The sequence below is a fragment of the Physeter macrocephalus genome, chromosome 1 (assembly GCF_002837175.3).
Source record: "Physeter macrocephalus isolate SW-GA chromosome 1, ASM283717v5, whole genome shotgun sequence".
Lineage (NCBI taxonomy): Eukaryota > Metazoa > Chordata > Mammalia > Artiodactyla > Physeteridae > Physeter > Physeter macrocephalus.
Genome location: NC_041214.2, coordinates 85,418,092 through 85,437,275, shown reverse-complemented (window position 1 = coordinate 85,437,275; position 19,184 = coordinate 85,418,092). Strand labels below are relative to the sequence as shown.

The 19,184-nt window shown below is 34.6% G+C and overlaps 1 protein-coding gene across 1 annotated transcript in view; it reads right to left on the bottom strand.

The window, feature by feature from the left end:
• Nucleotides 1-788: 788 nt before the first annotated feature.
• The window catches only part of LOC112065034 (dynamin-like 120 kDa protein, mitochondrial), a 27,873-nt gene continuing 9,477 nt past the window's right edge, over nt 789-19,184 (bottom strand). Inside the window, exons 3-4 of the mRNA XM_055084577.1 lie at nt 4,671-4,745; nt 789-2,649 (exon numbers count right to left, since the gene is read on the bottom strand). Of these exons, the coding sequence (XP_054940552.1) occupies nt 4,681-4,745 (65 nt within the window). The 3' untranslated portion in view covers nt 789-2,649; nt 4,671-4,680. The remainder of the gene's footprint in view (nt 2,650-4,670; nt 4,746-19,184) is intronic.

Here is a 19,184-nt window from a genome sequence, read left to right as displayed (position 1 = left end):
CTGCAATGTTCCCTACTTATTTTTACACTATTCATTTGCATCTGGAGGCTAAATAATTTGTGGGAAGGAGTCTGCTGGAGTAAAGCCTGGAAAGGGGGGATAATACAAAGAAAAGAGAATATAATTAAGCTGCTAAGAAAGGCTGATTGCTCCGCCTATAACTAAAGCTCAGCTGAACTACAATTCAACTGTGAAGCTACAAGAACTGCTTGTTTCCTGTCATGATTTGCCTACACAGTTTGATTTTTTAAATTGATACCCGGACTGAGTAAATTTTAGATATAATCTATTTACAGTTGTTCAGTCTTCCATACAGAGCTTTGTTCATTCTACTCTTTGCAAATTCTGACATGAAAAACAAATGATTCCTGGTCTAGTTAGAATTTAACTTCTGTATATTGAATTTGTTTTTATTTGTTACATTTGTATACTTCTGTATAGTGATTTGTTGATATCTGAATCATTTGTAAGTTCTGAACTACAGACACAATACACAGGGTTTACTTTTGAGAATCTGAATTTTATTTTTTTCTTTTAATAACATCTGCATTTAATAAATACCTGGCTTTTGGGTGGGGAGGGAAGCATGCTTAGTGTGAGACTAGCCATAAAGGAAAAAAATGTAAAATCCATGAAAGAAGTTGTATTACTGAGGAGGACGGGGAATATCTGGACTCTAATGTGGGATTTTTAATACTATTTTTATTATCTATTTATATATTTAAATTGCAAATACTGATCTCAAAGAAATGGGAGACATCCATCCTTCCTCCCTCACACCTTTCTTAAATGTATACAAAGAGATTCAATAGTCGTACTGACTTAACATCAGCCTTTTTGCTTGGGGGCAATCTGTAGAAATTCAGCTGAGGGCATTTTTTCCCTATCCATAGCACACAGAAATAAACATGGTCCTATTTCGTTTTTTCTTTAGAAATAGATTTGTAGTTATAAAGTGGTTGTGTTTTGCAACTGCAAAAATATTAATTAATCATTGCGTGATGTTTGCTTCCGTGAAGGTGTTTACCCACTGGCCAACACTGGTTAGCGGGAGTTAACCGGTAAGGTCATCTCCTAACCTTTGCACAGAACACCGACTCTACTCCCTTTCCATTCACCCACTATCCCTAGGTCTGAAGGATACAGAAACGTCCTTGACTACTCAGCTCCCAAATAAAGTACACTGCTACTAGCTGCTTAAAACTGGATCTACTTTTCTTACCAACAAGTTTAAAACAAGTATTTCCTGAATCCTCAATTTCGGAAATATTTTGTGGTATACTTTAACCTTCCATATTAAGTGTCAGATCTTGACAGAGATCACAATAAAGAATGTACTGATGTTAAATTAAAAAAAAAATGTGCGGTGGCAAGGGAACTGTTACCAAAACGTAATTCCAAGAAAACTAAAATTAAGTAAACCGTAAAATAAAAACTGTCACACAATGGGCATTTTTATTAGAATAATAAAGGCTTAATGAAATGGCAGCAAAGAGCAGAGTTAAATGAGAAAGACATTTAAAGTAAAAAATGGCCTATTTCTTTGCTTTAAAGTCCTTTAGCCAATAAAAAAATATTTATATAAAAAATGAAAATGATGTGAGAATATTACTGTAATTGAAACTGCAATGAATTAAACTTTATATTTTTCTTTAAACATTCAGTGAAGAAGTGGATGGTCAACATTATTCTAACTGTTGAAATAATTTCTATTTAAAGTACAGTCTTATGAAAGGCGGCTTTTTTCCTGAGGCCTAGCTGAAATGTTTGACAATAGCTGAAATTAGTCTAAATGAAATTAGTCAATTGATTATTCTTAATCTTCCCTATCCTATGTCACAAACCATCAGCTCTGTCAAATGGTAAAAAAAAACCACTGTTAACAAGAAATCCTAGCTCAAGTATACAACATCCAAAATGAATGAATTTCAAATGGGTAGAGAGAGTACAAAAACATTCAACTGAATCAAATAGGTAAGCTGCTACTCACTTAGCTTCTAAGGCAACTTCTAAGCTGTCAATGAAGGGTTGAAATCTTTCACTGAATGTACACGGAATTGTAATACAAATTAACCTATTTGAGGGGTTTTTCTGTTAACTCGCATTCTTTCATGTGATGAATATAAACTGAATTATCATGGTCAAATAGTTTCTGGATATAGAACATTACAGATACAGACAACAACTCAGCAGGTTACCATCAGTTTATATACAATTGATAGCCTTTAGAAAATTGCCATCAGTTTTATTTCAAAACACCTAGCATTCTTTTTCTGGAAAAGAAACCGACATCGAGTAACATCAGCTAATGAGTTAGTTGAACTAGTGCCACTACAAATGAGACAACAAGCAGGAGAGCAAGTTTCTTATCTTCAAGGACTGAGCCTACTGGCCATACCAAGTTAAATTATCCCAATTTGTCACTTTAATACAAAAAAATAGAATGTTAATGCCATTTCCACTGTTTTTCCATTGAAAAGGCAGATGATGGTTAAAGTGCCTCTAACACGCATAAATTATTTTTATTCCATGACTTTATTTTATGTTTAGAAAGGTGGAATAGCAGAAGAAAAAAAAGGCAGGACAAAAGGCTCTGGAGTTTTCTTTCTTCAGATGTGTGCAGAGGTGATTATACTATGAGTAGGAGGTCTGTAAAAATAAACAGAATTTTCATTGATAAATTTAGGTCTAGGGAGACAAATGTAAAATTTCTAAGTAAATTTTACTACTGCATGATCATAAAAATGTTGAAGCTTAACTGCCTAAGTTTGCTAGTTTTATTAAATTTAAAATATCCACCACCAGAATAATATAAAATAATTTTACCAAACATGATGTATGAATCAAATATTGGACTTCATCTTCAGCAAGTATCAGAATTGGTTACTGAAAACGATCAGGCTGAGTAACTCCATGCATCTTAAAACTGTCATTGCGAAAGTATTCCTTAAGATGCTTGGTAACTTCTATTAAATGGTCAGAATGAACCAAGGCTACAATTTTGCTAGATTTATTCTTTTAAATGGATTTGCAGGATACAAAATAGATCATCCGTCCAATTCACAGATTTATCTAACAGTTCGTGGCATAGAGAGTAGAGACAAGTAGGGAACAAAGAAAGTTTGGACTATTTTCCTGTACACAGCCGGACTCATAGGACTGCCCTGGCCTGCAATTGAGGCAGACACTCTGGCAGGAAAAGGCATGTTCCCAGTAGCAACAGTAACTCCAGATGTCACACTGATCAGCTTAGGGAAGTGACAATGACTGTTCTGTAAAACACTGGTTGGCTGTGGGCTACCTTATTTCATTGAAAACACAGAAACATACCTTATATTTTTAATGGGGTTTCTGTGAATTTCCCCCCCAAAAAACCATATGTGTAAACAAAGACATCAAGTAAACTGGTGTTTATGAAGAGAATCTCCAAATCCAGAAGACTCTCAAAATGTTGCTAACATTAACTACTGATAGTAATTATGATGATGAGGAAGACATCGTAACACTTCATGGTTTTAAAAGAAAATTTTCATACGTTGAAGTTGTATAAAACATTTACAAACACAGACACTTAAAAACACTGAATTATGTTTGGTCTGAGTTAAAGATGATTGATATTTAGTTTCTAGATATATTTTTGTATACACCAGTCTTAACTTATGAAAGAGACAAAGTAACAAAGCATTATTCTAAAGCTTTTAACTCCTTCCTCTCTCATTCACTGCTGGTATACTGTTCTGAATGATGGTGGTCTGAGCTGTGCTTCCCTTTCTAGCTTGCTTTCTCAAATATATTGTCCCTACACTGCAAGAAAGTAGGTAGTCTGATTTAAGGGCCTTTTCTGAACAGAATGCATATAGGGAGAGAATGAATCTTTCACATTTCTACTCCTTTCACTTCTGACTGTTGCAGGCTGCCTATAGTGTAAGGCTCACAGATAAAGTGAGTAATTAAATATTTCAAATTAATGATAAGGTCTTAATTATAGCATTTTCCCTTTCTCAACTTCTTCTATAAAAGACTTATTAATTATAATTCTTCACCAATAATTAACAATTAACTCTGCTACTAAGGGAAGTCTTCCAATATACAATATTTTATTGGGAACTGCTTATAATGCCAGACTACAGAATTAAACAAGAGCCCATACATTCAGAAGAGTCCTAAATTCTACAGCTATCTAAGCTTATTTTAAATTGAAAAATGGTTTATTTAAATGTTTTTAAACATTGAGAATAAGATTAAGAACAATTGTTAAAATTTTTAGTCAAGACAAATAAAAAGCTTTGCAAGTGAACATATACACAATTATCCATTGAATATGAACAATGAGAAATAAAATGAGAGCTACAGCTCACTTCTTCACATACAGAAACTCTATGAGCCACCTGCACACTATGAAATATCTCAGCTTTATTCACCTTTCTTCTGTTCAAAGAGTTCTAGAGGATAGTTTTAGTTTAACCACAAGGCAATCAAGTTATTCAAAGGAACATCATACATACAAAATTTAGAATCTAGTTTCAGAAATTCCTCCTTTTAAAATTATTTAATTACATTAAGGAACAAGTTGGATATAGTTAAATAGAATGATAAACTATTAAAATAAGTCTAAAATATAAATTTTGTGTTTAAGTCATTACCAATGCAGTAAGAGGTTTTTTACTCACTTATTACAATTTATTTCTCCTGATGAAGAGCTTCAATAAAAGCATCAAGTTTTTCTTGAATTTCTCTAACTTTCTCTGTGGAGATAAAAAGAGATAATAAATTAGTTAAAAACAAATTTATTTTTCAAAGGCATCACAAATCATAGAAGATAAATGGTTTGGGATACTTTAATGACTTGGGAAAAGGGGGGAAAATTACCTTAGCACCACACGCCATTTTATAGCCAAATAAAGTTCGAACAGATTATGTAATAGCAGGAGCTTCTAAATTTTCGGAAGGGGAGGAGCGTGGGGGTTTGTGAAGATACCTCTGAGGATTTAATACAAGCTGTGGATCCTTACACAGAAAAATGCAAGTATAGATAAATACACCATTACGTATAGAATTTTAAGGAGTTGTCAGATTCTCTGGAGTCTAACCAAGGACTCACAGTTAGCATTATCTGGAACAGAGGAAAATATAAAATAATGAAACCATTTTTTAAAATTAGAAGAGAAGACAGGTGAGTATATAACTGGCCTTCAACTGGGAAATGACTTTCTAAGTATGAAGTAATGGGAAGAGTTACAAAGATCAACCAATATGACATTAAAATGTACCCTTTATATGTCAAAATGTCCTAAAATTGAAAGGCAAAAGAAATTGTAGAATATTTTCAACAAACATGAAAAAGGAAATAACACTTTAAAAAAATGTACTTTTCTTGCTGTGAATGAGGAAAGGAAAGTTTAAAAACACCAGAGCCACTGATGACAGATTTACATTATTTTATTTGATTTTAGGTTTTCATGTTTATAGATATTCAAATAAAATCTACAATTTCTCTCTGAAATATAAAAATTTCCTTCAAAATGTAAACTATTCACAGGACATGCCAATCTCCTAATATTAAAAACAGAAGTCGTGATTTATTCTACTTCACTAACCTAATCATGCAGTTCCCATTTTAAAATACAGGTTATAGTAAGCATGGTAACAAATATTTTTGTCCTGTTAACACAATTTAACATGTTGGTGAGAATTATCAGTTAAAGTGAAATGACTGGTTCAAAGCTGGTGATCTAGAGGCAAAACTGCAAAGCATTCTACTTTATACCTTAGAGAAAAAAACATGTAAGAGGTATTAATAGTCAACATTTATATTTTTTCCCCCCAGAACTTCATGCATACTTTATGTTGGCAGTCACTGAATGGCTGCATAGTGCAAAGCCTGTATAAGACAGATATTCTCACTCTCATGATGTTTATATTCTTTTTTTTTCAGATTTTTAAAAAATTGAAATATAGTTGATTTACATTTGTATCTTTTAAACGATACAAATTGTATCATTTAAAAATAAATAATCTGCAATTGAAGATATAAGTATCCCTTTTTAACAGTGAGACAGCATTTGTGATGAGTAGTCAATAAAAAGAACTATCCTTTTTGTAAATTCTTATTAGCATTGCAGGAACTCAACACAGCCTACCAGGGTTGCATATAAAGAACGTAATGTCTTCATCTTCTTTTTCCAGTAATTCAGCGCTTCTCATTCTTGGTATTAGACCGAGACTAACACATACCAAAAAAAGCCAGGGGAGGGGGATCCCCTATTGTTTTAATCAAATTATTTACTGAGAAAATATGATTTTAGTTATCACAAAGGCAGGAGTAACTCCTTATATATAAAAAATTAAACTCTTGGAAGTTTAATTTGTACTTTTTGGTAGTCTGTTTTTTTTGTGTGTTTTTTTTTGTTTTTAAACTAGCAGTCAAACCAGTAAACATACTTCCTTTCTCAAAATAAGGCCACATTTCTTATTTTAAAAATTATTTCATGTAGTTGCTTAAAAACAGTTCACCTATTTTCTTCATAGAATATTTAGAGAGTTCCAGATACTATAGGTCATCAGTTGAAGAATTTTTAAAGGGGGTTGGGAAACAGGTGGAAAACAGTTTTCTAAACTGTCTCAAAATTTTGGAAATGGATGGGGTCTTTAAAAAATCATCTAGCTTAAATAGCACAAAACATGGAAATCTAAAACAAGTGTTCAGAGCCTTAGCAGCTCTCTAACATTAGACTGAGAACTATTTCTACTTGGGAAAACTGTACTGTATGAAGAAAGGAAATCATTCTATCTGCATTCTATCATGATCAGAGTACAATCAGGCAGCTGAACGGCCAGCTCTACCCATCCTTTTGCCCTGTCAATGACCTCTATGTGTTCAGCTGGACAGACTATCTGTGAGTGGGTGATACAGTTGCATCACTCACAAGACACTGTTCAGAGCAATATCTATTTGTATTGAGAGAAGCCAAGAGCCACTCCGATGCATGTGCTTAATTGTGGAATCTGAATCAAATTCAAATTCTTCTAAAATTAGAGATAAGTGATGCTTTTCATAAATGAAAGTTAAAAAAAACTAATTTAAATATGAAAACCACAGAATAAAAAATTACCAAATTTCCCCTTAAAAAGCTATTTTACAAAATATTTTACAATCAGAATATCAGGACACTGTACTGAAACCTCAAGAATGACACAAAAAACATTAGTAATTTACTAGGAAGTAATGCAGGGAGAGGAGAGGAGAGGAGAGAAGAGGATGGAGGTAAATGTTAAAAGAAAAAAGAATAGTTGTGATAAATGTATCCTTTTAATACTAAATTGAAAAACTCATTTCTTCATTCATTCCTTCACTTATACAATGTACTTAATGGAATGACATGGGGACACACATTACACCCTGCCTTTGAGAAGAATTCCTTGCTTACTTTCTACCTCTCTCTAAATCTGTAAGTGTCTACTATGTTTTGCATGATGTCAGATCCCACATTTCATTTGGTCCTCATACAACCCAGCAGGTTTCACTGCCAAAGATGAGGACATTAAGCCTGGAGAGTTAGCCTTGTCCACACTCCTCCAATTAAGAAACACATACTAGATCTGCTACCATATGCAGACTCTAAATGGTAACAAAACAAATGCTATTATTTCAAATGTATTTGTTGAAAGTTTTACTTTTATGTAAGATAAGACATTTTGATAAAAATTAGGGAGTGAGATAGTTACTGAGCATCTCCTAAGTAGTTCTGTGCCTAGAAATGTCTAAAAAATGTATACTATGCTACCATACTCGGATGAATATTATTACCTCTTGAGGAGACTAGATCTATACACACTTGGAGAGACCCTTGGAGAACAATATAAGAGTAGGGAACTGGCCCAAAAATGTTTAGCATCTTCAGTGTCTACAACAATGTCTGACTTGCTATATATGCTATATATGGTATATATGCTCAAATATTTGATAAATGAAGTTCCCAAAAGTATGGCATGGAAAATGAGGGCTGTAGGTTATCAAGAAGGGAAAAAGAGCACTTAACATGCTTCCTGGATGTTATGCCAGGATCACAAGAGGTAGAGCAAGTCTGAGAACAGGAGGCAGGGTATACACTGACAATGAAGATCAAGGAAAGCTGGTGGGTCACCTGAACCACATAAAGCACCACAGAACAGAGAATACTCAGGTCTTAGAACACAATAGCATTTTGTGGGGGTGGGGGGGGAATGTGGGGTGGGGTGGGGGACAACTTAATTATTGTACCTTAAGAAGGCTAAAATATGCTGACTACACAAGCACACACAAGCATGATTTCATGCTTTGCAAGGAAGCTATATTACAAATAATATAGCAGCATTATTTTCCATATTTGAATTCATTCATTTTAAATTCTGATGTAAGGGTCCAGCACTGTCTTGTATACCAACTATGCCTCCTGGCTGCACAGAAAACTGAGTTATGTGTAAAAATCAAGTTGGAATGTTAGCAACTAACACTTAACACTTTCTGATCCTTCCAAATTAATGTCTCACTATTACAGTGCTTTCAATCCCCAAATATAATGGTATTTAATTTTTTCACCATTAGAACTTACTTTCCCACAGAAAAATGTGTATGTATTAGCATGGTTAATTATAGAGCAAACTCCTTTTTCTATTAAATATTTGCTATAAATATTTATATAGCTAGAGAATTCTTATAAATTTGTGATTTACTTGATAAACTAAACCAACTCAGGAAGGGATTAACAAACTGCTATTTCTGTTACACTGAAATAGCCAATTCGACATGTAGTGAATACTGAGTCTACTTTCCATTTGTCCAATGTTTACTTAAAAGATGAACAATTTCAAACATCAATTCATTGTGCTTCTTGATTGAGTCATGAATATTCCCATAATCCCCAACTCATAAACCGTCAGTCTCAGTGAATGAAGTTCCTTCTCTTTTTTCTTTTCTTCGGATGACTTGACACTCATTCATGTTTTGGGTCTCTTTATCTCCACATGAAATGATACTGCTACTCTCATTTTCTTTTTGAGACTTCTGATACTTGCTCTAAAAGTCTCAAATATAGACTAATCTGTAATTAGGATTTGAATACACTGTGAATACCAAAAGGCCAAACCCGGGAGAAGGTTCACTTCAGTGGTTAATAACAGTTTAGAACAGGAACAAAGAATCACACACAAAACACTACCACATGAACTGAAATAAACCTTTCACAGCTTTTGATGTTTTTAGAGAAAGCATAAAGAAACGAGCTGCAAACTTACTAATGCAGTGTATTTTAAACAAACCACACATCCAAAGATCCAAGTGTACCTTAACAGAACTGCTTCATAACATACTGCATACACATTTTGTACCAAGCTTGAGGACATCTTGTAGGTGAGATTTTGCTATAAAAAGCTGTTCACTAAAAGACTGAAAATTAAAGGAACACTTCTTATTATGTTATATATGTTGTTCCTAAACAGGCTTGCTTTTCATTAGACAATTACACTGTAAGTGCTCTTTAGAAATTCAGTATTTAAAGGAGTCATCTAGGGAAACAAGCAAAGAAAACCAACAACAAAAAAAAGTGAATAGACCAGATTCAAGAGTCTCAAATCTACAGTCGAAATCTTAGACTTAGCACAAGAAAAGATGTACAATGCTTACAGTTGAAAGGAAGAGCCAAAGAGATACAGAGTCAAAGATGTATAGCTAAATCTAACACTTATCTTCTGAATCTTGGCCCTGTAGTTTTTTTCCCCTACAAATAGGTATGATTATTTTTCAACAGACTCATTAATGAAGACAAACAGTATACTTTTGCTTGTTACAGAAGAAGGAGGCATGCTTCCTATGTCCTGGAAAGCTGTCTGAGACTTGGACAGTAATTGTAAAGCTGGGTGGGGTCCCAGACTTCCGGGAGCCTGTGAGGTGGAAATAGAGTTCTCTGGGTTATTTCCATTGTTTCAAAAGTTCAAATGGAAATATTTGTTTGGGCTAGAATTACATCTACTCTTGTAACAATTAGTTATTTAGGCTGATTAAAGATATAATTGCAATTCTATGTTTCAAATTAAAACTATGTGCATTGTAGACAAATCTTATAAAACATGTACTTCACAAGAGTATACAATAATGAAAGGAGTGTTTGATGAAAAAAAAAATGTTAGGAATCCCTGGTCTAATGCCCCTAACAATCAATGGAGTAGTTATTTCATATGATTTTTATCAAGATGAGAACATAATGTATTAACAGGTATACGATAACGTGATCAGGGGAACTAAGTTTCTAGTCCTGGTTTTGCCTTTAATCTTACGACTATAGACAAATCACGGTCCTAGTTTCATTTCTAAAATGAGGGAATCAGTCTAAAAAAAGCCCATATTACTTTAAAATTTAGGACTATGTACTATTCTAACCGATCATGTTTTAATTGTACCTTTTAAAACTTGTAAATGGTTTTTTCTTTGTTCTTTAGTATCTTTTTATTTGATGTTAAGCTCCTAGTAAAAAATGCAACCACAAATCATAATATTATTCTCATAGGGTTGCAGAATTCATTTTAGAAAGATCAGTTTTATACTGTTTTTATTCCCCCAGGAATCAACGTGGGACTGCTTGTATGAATTACCTACTTACAAAAAAAGTCTGTCATTTAAAATCACTCAGCAAGTGCTACAGCACTTGCTATGTAATAGATTCCCATGAATATTCATTCATTGCTCATTCATTTATTTATTGGTGAGTGATCTGACTTAACCAATACTTAATTCAAACATTAAACATGATTATTTTTAAAATTTGCTATTTCAGACCCCAAAACAATATGATTTAGAAAGAAAGCTGCCATAAGAAAGTCTGTGAAGTAAATTATAATTTATGTCTGCTGAATGTATAAACAACGCAAAGTGACTTGTGAATAAATTCAGCCTAAATTTTAAAAACAACTTTAACTGAGCATTTCTACCAGGCTCCTTTCTGGCTAATATAATCAAAACCTCTTAAAAAATACTTTCTTGAATTTTGAAGCCTATTCTCCAAAAGACTTTAGTATGGATGAACAAAGAGTAGCTTTATACCCAGGCCTTTATATTGGTGAGGCCCTTAAACTTTCAAAAATAGATGGCAACCCTAATTTCATCTCAGCTATTAATTCTTATGGACCTGCCCTTAACCAATAGAGTCACACCATTCCAGGTGCTTGTCAGTGTCAATCAGTGTAAAATCTTGAACTTTCTTTGCTACCTGATACTTATTAAAAGGCTCAGTTGCAAGAAGAAATCACATTTATGGAAAATTGTATGGGGGATATATAATTCATCTATTTCTCTAGATGCTATATATTTCATCTTTAGATAAGCCAAACCAAATAGCTATTTATTTAGATGGCATCATTCTGATTTTGTCCAGAATTGCTTGTTACTGGCCTACACTGAGGAACATTACAATAAAGAGCCCCATGAAATTCATGATTATGTGCAGTCATTTGATGCAGTATATCATATAACTCAGTGTTCCTCTTATGAGAACTAGTGACTTTTGTCTCAGGTGTGTGTACCAGGTGTACCTATGCTTCAACTAAGCAACTGCTGTGCTGCTGAGAGCTACCATAAATCATGTAATCAACCCTGCTTTCCATTTTGCATCAGCTACTGAAACCAACTCCCCCTAAAACTAAGTTCCCCTGCAGGGCTTATGATTAACCTCTCTACCCAAAACTTTATCCCTTTTCTTGTCCCATCCCTGTCCCCCTGAAGACTGAGAAGTGGCAAAGAAAAGAGGGGACTGAAACAGAGCAGGACCTCGCGGAGCATTCCCCAGGTACAAGGCCCTCCATGTCCCGTTTCTTGTCTGACCTTCCCTGAGTTCCAAAGAGCAGACTCAAGCAGTTAATGATTAGAACAGAGTCACAGGACTCCTAGTTCCTCTTGAAGGGATGTAGATGACAGTCTGACGCACATCTTCGAGTTGTTCTGTGGAAACTAAGACCCCCCCCCCACCCAGTGGAGGAAGGTGACTACGTGCTGTCAGCAAGCAAGTAGACCCCAGACTGCTTGGAACTGGAAAGTTGATGACTGAGATTCCCTAAACATCACCCTGTTACCTCACCACCAACCAATCAGAAGAATGTCCATGAGCTGATCAGGAACCCTGTGAACCTCACACTTAATGGTTGCCTTTAAAAACCATTCCTGAAAGCCAGCACAGAGTTCAGGTCTTTTGAGCACGAGCTGCCTGCTCTTGCTTGGGGTCCTACAATAAATGCTGTACTTCCTTCACCACAGCCCAGTGTCAGTTGATTGGCTTTGCTGTGCATAGGGCGAGTGGACCAGAGTTCAGTTCGGTAACACTACTAGGAAGCTCAGGGCCAGATATGCAGCTTGCTTATAGCAAAGTACACAGAACCCTTGAGCACCAATCTTATCCCAAATTTCACATTATTTCACTTGCCTGGATTTTCTCTTCCCTTCCACCCAATTTTTCCACTCAAGTATTTTTACTTTTTGCACAGGGTAGATCTTTATAAGCTGCCTCAAATTGTTTGGGGAATAAGGCAGGGAATTAATAAACTAACAAGCTAGTTTGTAGAAGATATACCACTAGGTAGCTGATTCATATAATATACTATAATATTCTAAAAATAATCTTTTTTATACTGGTAATACTTTTAAAATCAGTAATTTAAGAACATTTTGGGAGGACAATATTTGTCACATTTAACCTTCTGTGAATAATCCCCACATGAGAGGAAAAAATAAATTATTTTTATTTCTGCTCAATTCTCGGAAAACTCAATGATATAAAAACCTATACTTAAAGTCATTATTTTCAGCAACAGAAAAAAATCATACATTTTTATGGGATTCATGATGGTCTTTTTAAATGTGAATGTTAGATAGATTCTACCGTAAGATTATAATTGTCTCCTGTCAATTATTTTATTCTGTATCCAGTACATAAAACATTCCATATTCATTACATCTATCAACTCATATTATGATGAAAAAAATATTTATTTTATGTGGTAACTCATTAATGATACATTTTTTCTCAAAAAAGTTTAAATAAATATGCTATTTCAAAATGAATACATTTCTTTTTCTCCCCATAAAAAAACCTATTTAGGTTTTTTTCACTACAATTTAAAAACTATGATATAGGTAATTAATTGGGAAAGCTAAAAAAGCGTTAGCTTTTTTAAAATATTTATTTAAAATATTTATTTAAAATATTCAGTCCCAAACAATTAAGGTTTTAAAATAATTCATCATTTTTTTCTTTTCTGTTTTCCTCTTCTTAAAAGCATATTTTACTCTGAATTTTGTTAGGAGGGAAGTTGAAACATTTTAAGAGAAGGAAAACCACCCAGGCAGCCCTTAAAGAGACAGGACATCATTTATCACCTGAAAAGACAGATTTTTAAGAAGAGGGCCCTTTCTGTTCCTTTAAGACTGCAAAACAGATGGGAAGTGAATGGACAGTCAATGGGACAAGAAAACACATGGGAGGTGCTGCTGTATGTATGTTCCCAGCATAAGAAAGAGGTCAAGATTGTAACTGCATGACTGGGTCCTGGAAAGGGTCTTTCTTTAAGCTGTTACAAAGACAAACGCTGTTCCTCATCCTGCTGTCAAACTGTTATAAATATTGGTTTGTCAAAAGACCTTCACTGCTGAAATTTTAAAAAGGAGGTGTAACAGATGAATGAATCATGAGAATGATTCTTAAACAGTCAGCTCATTAATGTAATTTTAAAAGTAAAAGAAAATAATACAAGAAAGGAGAATGTAATTCTGATTTATGAGCCAAACTGAAAGTTTATAGAAAAAAGTATGGAATTAAAAATTGCAGACTTTAATAAAGTTATGAATTAAGTGAGATGAAAAACAAAAATGGAACACAATTATATCTCAAACAAGATGCTACATAAGGACAAAGTATTATTAATCTTATCACAAGGAGAACTAATAGGCATTTGTGTTTTTTAAGGCTGATTTCATAAGTTTTCAGTTATTTCTCACTATAACCCTATAAATTGATATCATTACTGATATTGGTTCCATAAGGCAGAATAAGGCTCAAAGACATAAATGCAACTTCAGAATTAATTTCATGCATTCAGTAATTTAGAAAATCACCTTTAAATTATAAATCACAATTTCTTTTTTTCTACAGAAAAGAAATAAAATTGAAATAGCAATAAGAATGCATAGATGGATAAGCCTGGGTTATCTTTTTTGAAGAATGAAACCATTACACATTTCTTTAGGAGACAAACTCATTGTTCTTGAGTTAATGATTAGTTGAACTAGGAGAGTAGGCTCTAAAAATAACACATTGAAAATAATATAAAAAAGGAAGCCAAACTATATGAACTTATCTACAGTCACCACTAGCACAAACCCAGACTAAAAATGAACAGAATCCCAAAACAAATCTAAAAAGATACTATCTCTGACAAATGTAGTTAGCCCCAGCTTTGCCATGAATATTTATGTAACTGGCTAAATCATTTCCCTTAGTGAACATCAATTTCCCCATCTGAACAATGGGGATAATAACTTACAAGCCTTATATGCCTTTAGAAGACAAACATAACACACGGTGTAAAGTGCAAAGCTCTATACAAATTTAAAGCACATATATAGAGTTCCAAATAGGATTTAACTTGGATTCCAAAGTACCAAATGATGCAGTTACATGAGAATACTTTCTATTCCTAATGCTTGCCTGGCTCATTGCTTTCCTGATTGTCAGCAATCTCAGTAGAAGTGAGAATAAAAGATTACAAAGTTAAGAAGAGAGTGGATGCTTTAAAGTAGAGGCAGCAGCCAAACATTCAAAAGTTTTCCTGTAGACTTCCCAGGTGGCGCAGTGGTTAAGAATCCACCTGCCAACGCAGGGGACACGGGTTCGATCCCTGGTCCAGGAAGATCCCACATGCCGCGGAGCAACTATGCCCACGCGCAACTACTGAGCCTGCGCTCTAGAGCCTGCGAGCCATAACTACTGAGCCCGCGTGCCGCAACTACTGAAGCCCGCACGCCTAGAGCCCGTGCTGTGCAACGAGAAGCCACCACAATGAGAAGCCCGCGCACTGCAACGAAGAGTAGCATCCACTCGCCGCAACTAGAGAAAAGCCTGTGCGCAGCAACAGACCCAACACAGCCAAAAATAAATAAATAAATAAATTTATTAAGGAAAAAAAAAGTTTTCCTGTGTAAAAGAGAATCATGATCAAAAGTAGCTAGAGTGCACAGATGGATCAATCTAGTAGTTTTAAGACAGGAATGATTTCAGCATCTCTGAAGAAACAGACATAATGAAGGTACAAGTACATATAGGAAGTGCCAGGGTCCTGAGTACAGGTGGAGATTAACTTTAAAAGCAAAGTGATTTTTTAGTACATGTTTTGTTACTATATAGCCTCTGGAATCCCTGACCTATTTAAAGCAATGGGTACCATAAGTTTTATTTTTACTAATGCTGCTTATTCCTCTCAGGGAATCTTTTTGAAATAAGTTTGTATGAAGAAAAGGAAGAGAAATTGAGCCTACTCTGATAGTTGAGAAACCAGAAATAGGAGCAATGACAACAAATTGAAGATTTGGGGTATAAGAGGAAGCCAACCCAAGATTTCTTCATGAAAAATGTGTTGCAGAAGTGTAACATAAATTATGTCCCTAAGATCACATTAAAAATTTTGTTAGAATACAATGTTACAGTGGTTATCTCTCGGCAGTGGCAACAGTTTAAAAAATTCTGCCATCTATATCTTCTAACTTTATACAATGCATATGCACTAGTCTTGTGATAAAAAAGATTAAAACAAAAAACCCTAAAATTCTGGTAGTTGTACTGGGTGAAGACAGGTACACATGACACAGAATATGAAGTGGTACCAATAAAAGGAGAGACTAAAAAAGATCTGAATTCCTTGGCCCAGAAAAAAAGATCTAACTCAAAAGACTAAAACTAAGGAACAGACTGAAAAAGTTCTTCTAAGAGAAATTAAAATGGACTAATTCCATACACAGTAGGTAATGATGAAGCAGAGAAAATCTATTATCTTTAATGGGCTGCACAAGTGTGAAAACTTCACCAGTTCAAGAAAGATTTCAATTCATTCACAGGTGACAGATCCAGTAAGGGCAGTTATTAGAAATAGGAAGAATTCAAAGTGAATCCCCAACCACAAAGGATGATACGATGACAACCAATTACTACGTGGCCCCATGAAATGTCTCTTGGTGTCACAATTACCAAGAGGTTATTTGGGAAGATATCAGTCACTTTTAAAATTGATCATATCATGAACCAGATTAATCCTTTCTATGAATGTGACAATTAAGAATATGAAATTTCTAAGGTAATTTTGAACTATGCTCATTTGGAAAAAGAAACAGTTTAGAAATGTATAAAATGGTAAAGAAATTAGAATTTCTTTTGTCCTCAACCCCTCCTGCAACTATCCTGAGAACCCTCTTTCACAGAGGTTACCAGTTCAGTGTGCGTCAATTTGTCCTTCAAGACAGTTCTCTCTTTTTTAAAAAATGTATCCATATCTTGTTTAATTTTATTTTTTAATATACTGTTCCACAGATCAATGGATTGTTTTGCAATTCGATTTAGTTTTCAATAACTAGATTCCATCTTTTTCCATCTTAGAATGGAGAGAATACATAATTAAAAAACAAATCAAAGTTTAATCCAAAACGTAGATATTATTTCATCCTAATGTCTCACTGAGGGAGTGGTAAGCATTAATAACAAGGGGAAAAACAGCCTCATTTCTAGCTTTAAAAATGTGCACTGTCTTTTTTATACATAATCATATAAACACAAGCACATAATACATAACACATAAATAGAAACCACTTTAAAATGATCAACAAAAAATTCAATCCATAAATAACTGAAGAGCCCTTTCCTATCTTTATTCTCACTTTTAATCAGTTAAAATGTGAGTTTAAAGCAAAAAGAATATACTTGCTAGTAAAGCACTGAATAACAGTAGCCTGTAAAAGATTACAGAGAAGTAAATATCCTTTTAATCTTGTACCAATTTATCAATATCCATCAATGTTGTCTTTAAAAGACAGACTTAGGGCATGAAAAATGTGCTTGATTGTAAAAGCCCCATTTTGAGTCTGAATTTTCTCATCAATAACCTGGAAAGCACACAACTTGGACTCATCGTGTGGAATTGTGCATGTAAATAACTACTTCTCTAACACACAGGACTCTCCCTGAGGATTACTTTATTCTTTGTGTCAACTCACTCTCCCTTTTTTGGACTACAACACAAAGGCAGAGTCTACTTCATCTCTGCAGACCCAAGGTAAAAATAATCCTTCACTCTCTTCCTTAGCTGCTTTGTCAATTTCACCTTACTAGGAAAAATATTTCACAAAGGCAGAAGTTAAAAATTCAATCACTTTAACCCTGAGAAGATACCTTAAAGACCTCAAACACTGATAACATAAAACAGAAAGAAGCTATTTATTCTGTAGTGAAGAAAAGAAACATTCCAATCTTTCCATTTTTCAAATATACTCACTTCTAAATGTCAAATGGAATAAAAATATTCCAATCGACTTAAAAATTCCTAATAAACACACACACAAAAATGAGTGTTTCGGTGAACTCGGTGGACCGGGGATTAGGACATCACTGGTGACCTAGAAAGAAGTAAGAAGTGGTTCTGCTAGGGATGAAAGCTAGTCATAAGATGCTAGCAAAGGAATGTGTGGGTATGGGGGTGAATGTAGCAAATGCGAGCTGCTCTACAAGAGAAATGAGGTGGCAGTTTTCTGGTGAGACAGAGTGGAAGAAAGCTTTCTTCTCCCTCTTTTTTAAGTTAAGAGAAGGGGGTAATGAAGAGCCTGTATTAAAACGTCATGATCCAACATTCAGCAAACACATTCAATATGATATACAAGATATGGTGAATTTATGAAAGAAGCAAATGGCTTTGGGAGAATAGATCAATCATAATAGACATGAAAATTGTTTTTCTTAAATTGGTTATTTCGGTTGATCTACAGTTGTCTATAGTGGGAAGCCTGCGTTCTGCTCAATTAAACAACACTGGCATTACCTCAGTAAGGTTTTTAACCACTGAAGGAAGGTAAATAAGCAGGGAGGAGGAAAAACACTAGCTCGGACCAAGAGATAATAATGATGTATAAGAAGGCACAGTGAGAGACATAAGAAAAAAAGAGACAAAGACTTCTTAGAAATGTGCTAGAAGCCAGGAGAGATGAGAAAGCAGTACTGAGTGCCTATAATTACTGACCAAAAAACCACAATCACAGTATGTAGGTATAAATGATGCCACAGAGATTATGGTTTTTACAGTTGCCTAGGTACCTAGAATTCTACAACTCAATGCTACCCTCTCCTCCTTTAAATCCCTTTAAAATCCATTTTCTTTGGTTATGTCTATAGAAACAAAATGAACACGCTACTATAGATAATAGTTCAAATAACAAATTTTCAATAGTCACATGATTTATCAGACTCTACTAAAAGAAGATATATGTCGATTTCATGCCCATTAATAAAAATAACAGACTGTGGCGCTGTAAGCATGAAGAACTCTCCAGAGAACTGGTGCAGGGGCAGAGTGGGTGGTGGCGGTGTGTGGTAACCATCACCTGCGGAGACTTGGCAAAACAGGCATGCCGTAGCCCTATCTCCGGAGAAACAGTTTAAACACATGACTTCCCTTTTCTACAGTTTTAAGTTCCAGATTCTGAGTACAATAATCTTTCTAGGATGATTTTCGGTCTCACACTACTTCGTGGCCACAGTTTTCACCCATAAAGGCCCTCAAGGATTCCGCAAGTACGGCAGAAGTTTAGGAATGTGAAGGAGCCAATGAAAATTAAATTCAAGAGTATCTTGCTGTTTTTCTTTCCTAAATAAAGAACAACAAAATTATTCTTGCTGAAGCTTCTCCCATCTAGATATTTCCTGACTACTTTTTATCCAAGTTTTAACATGGCATGAAGACATTTCTTAACTCTCTTATAAATTAGAATTATATTTCAGAGATAAGGTACTTCTTAAACTTAAGCAGCTAAGGTGCATTTCTCTTCCAATCTTAGCTTTTAAAATGGTAGTACTGGGGCCTCCCTGGTGGCGCAGTGGTTGAGAGTCCGCCTGCCGATGCAGGGGACACGG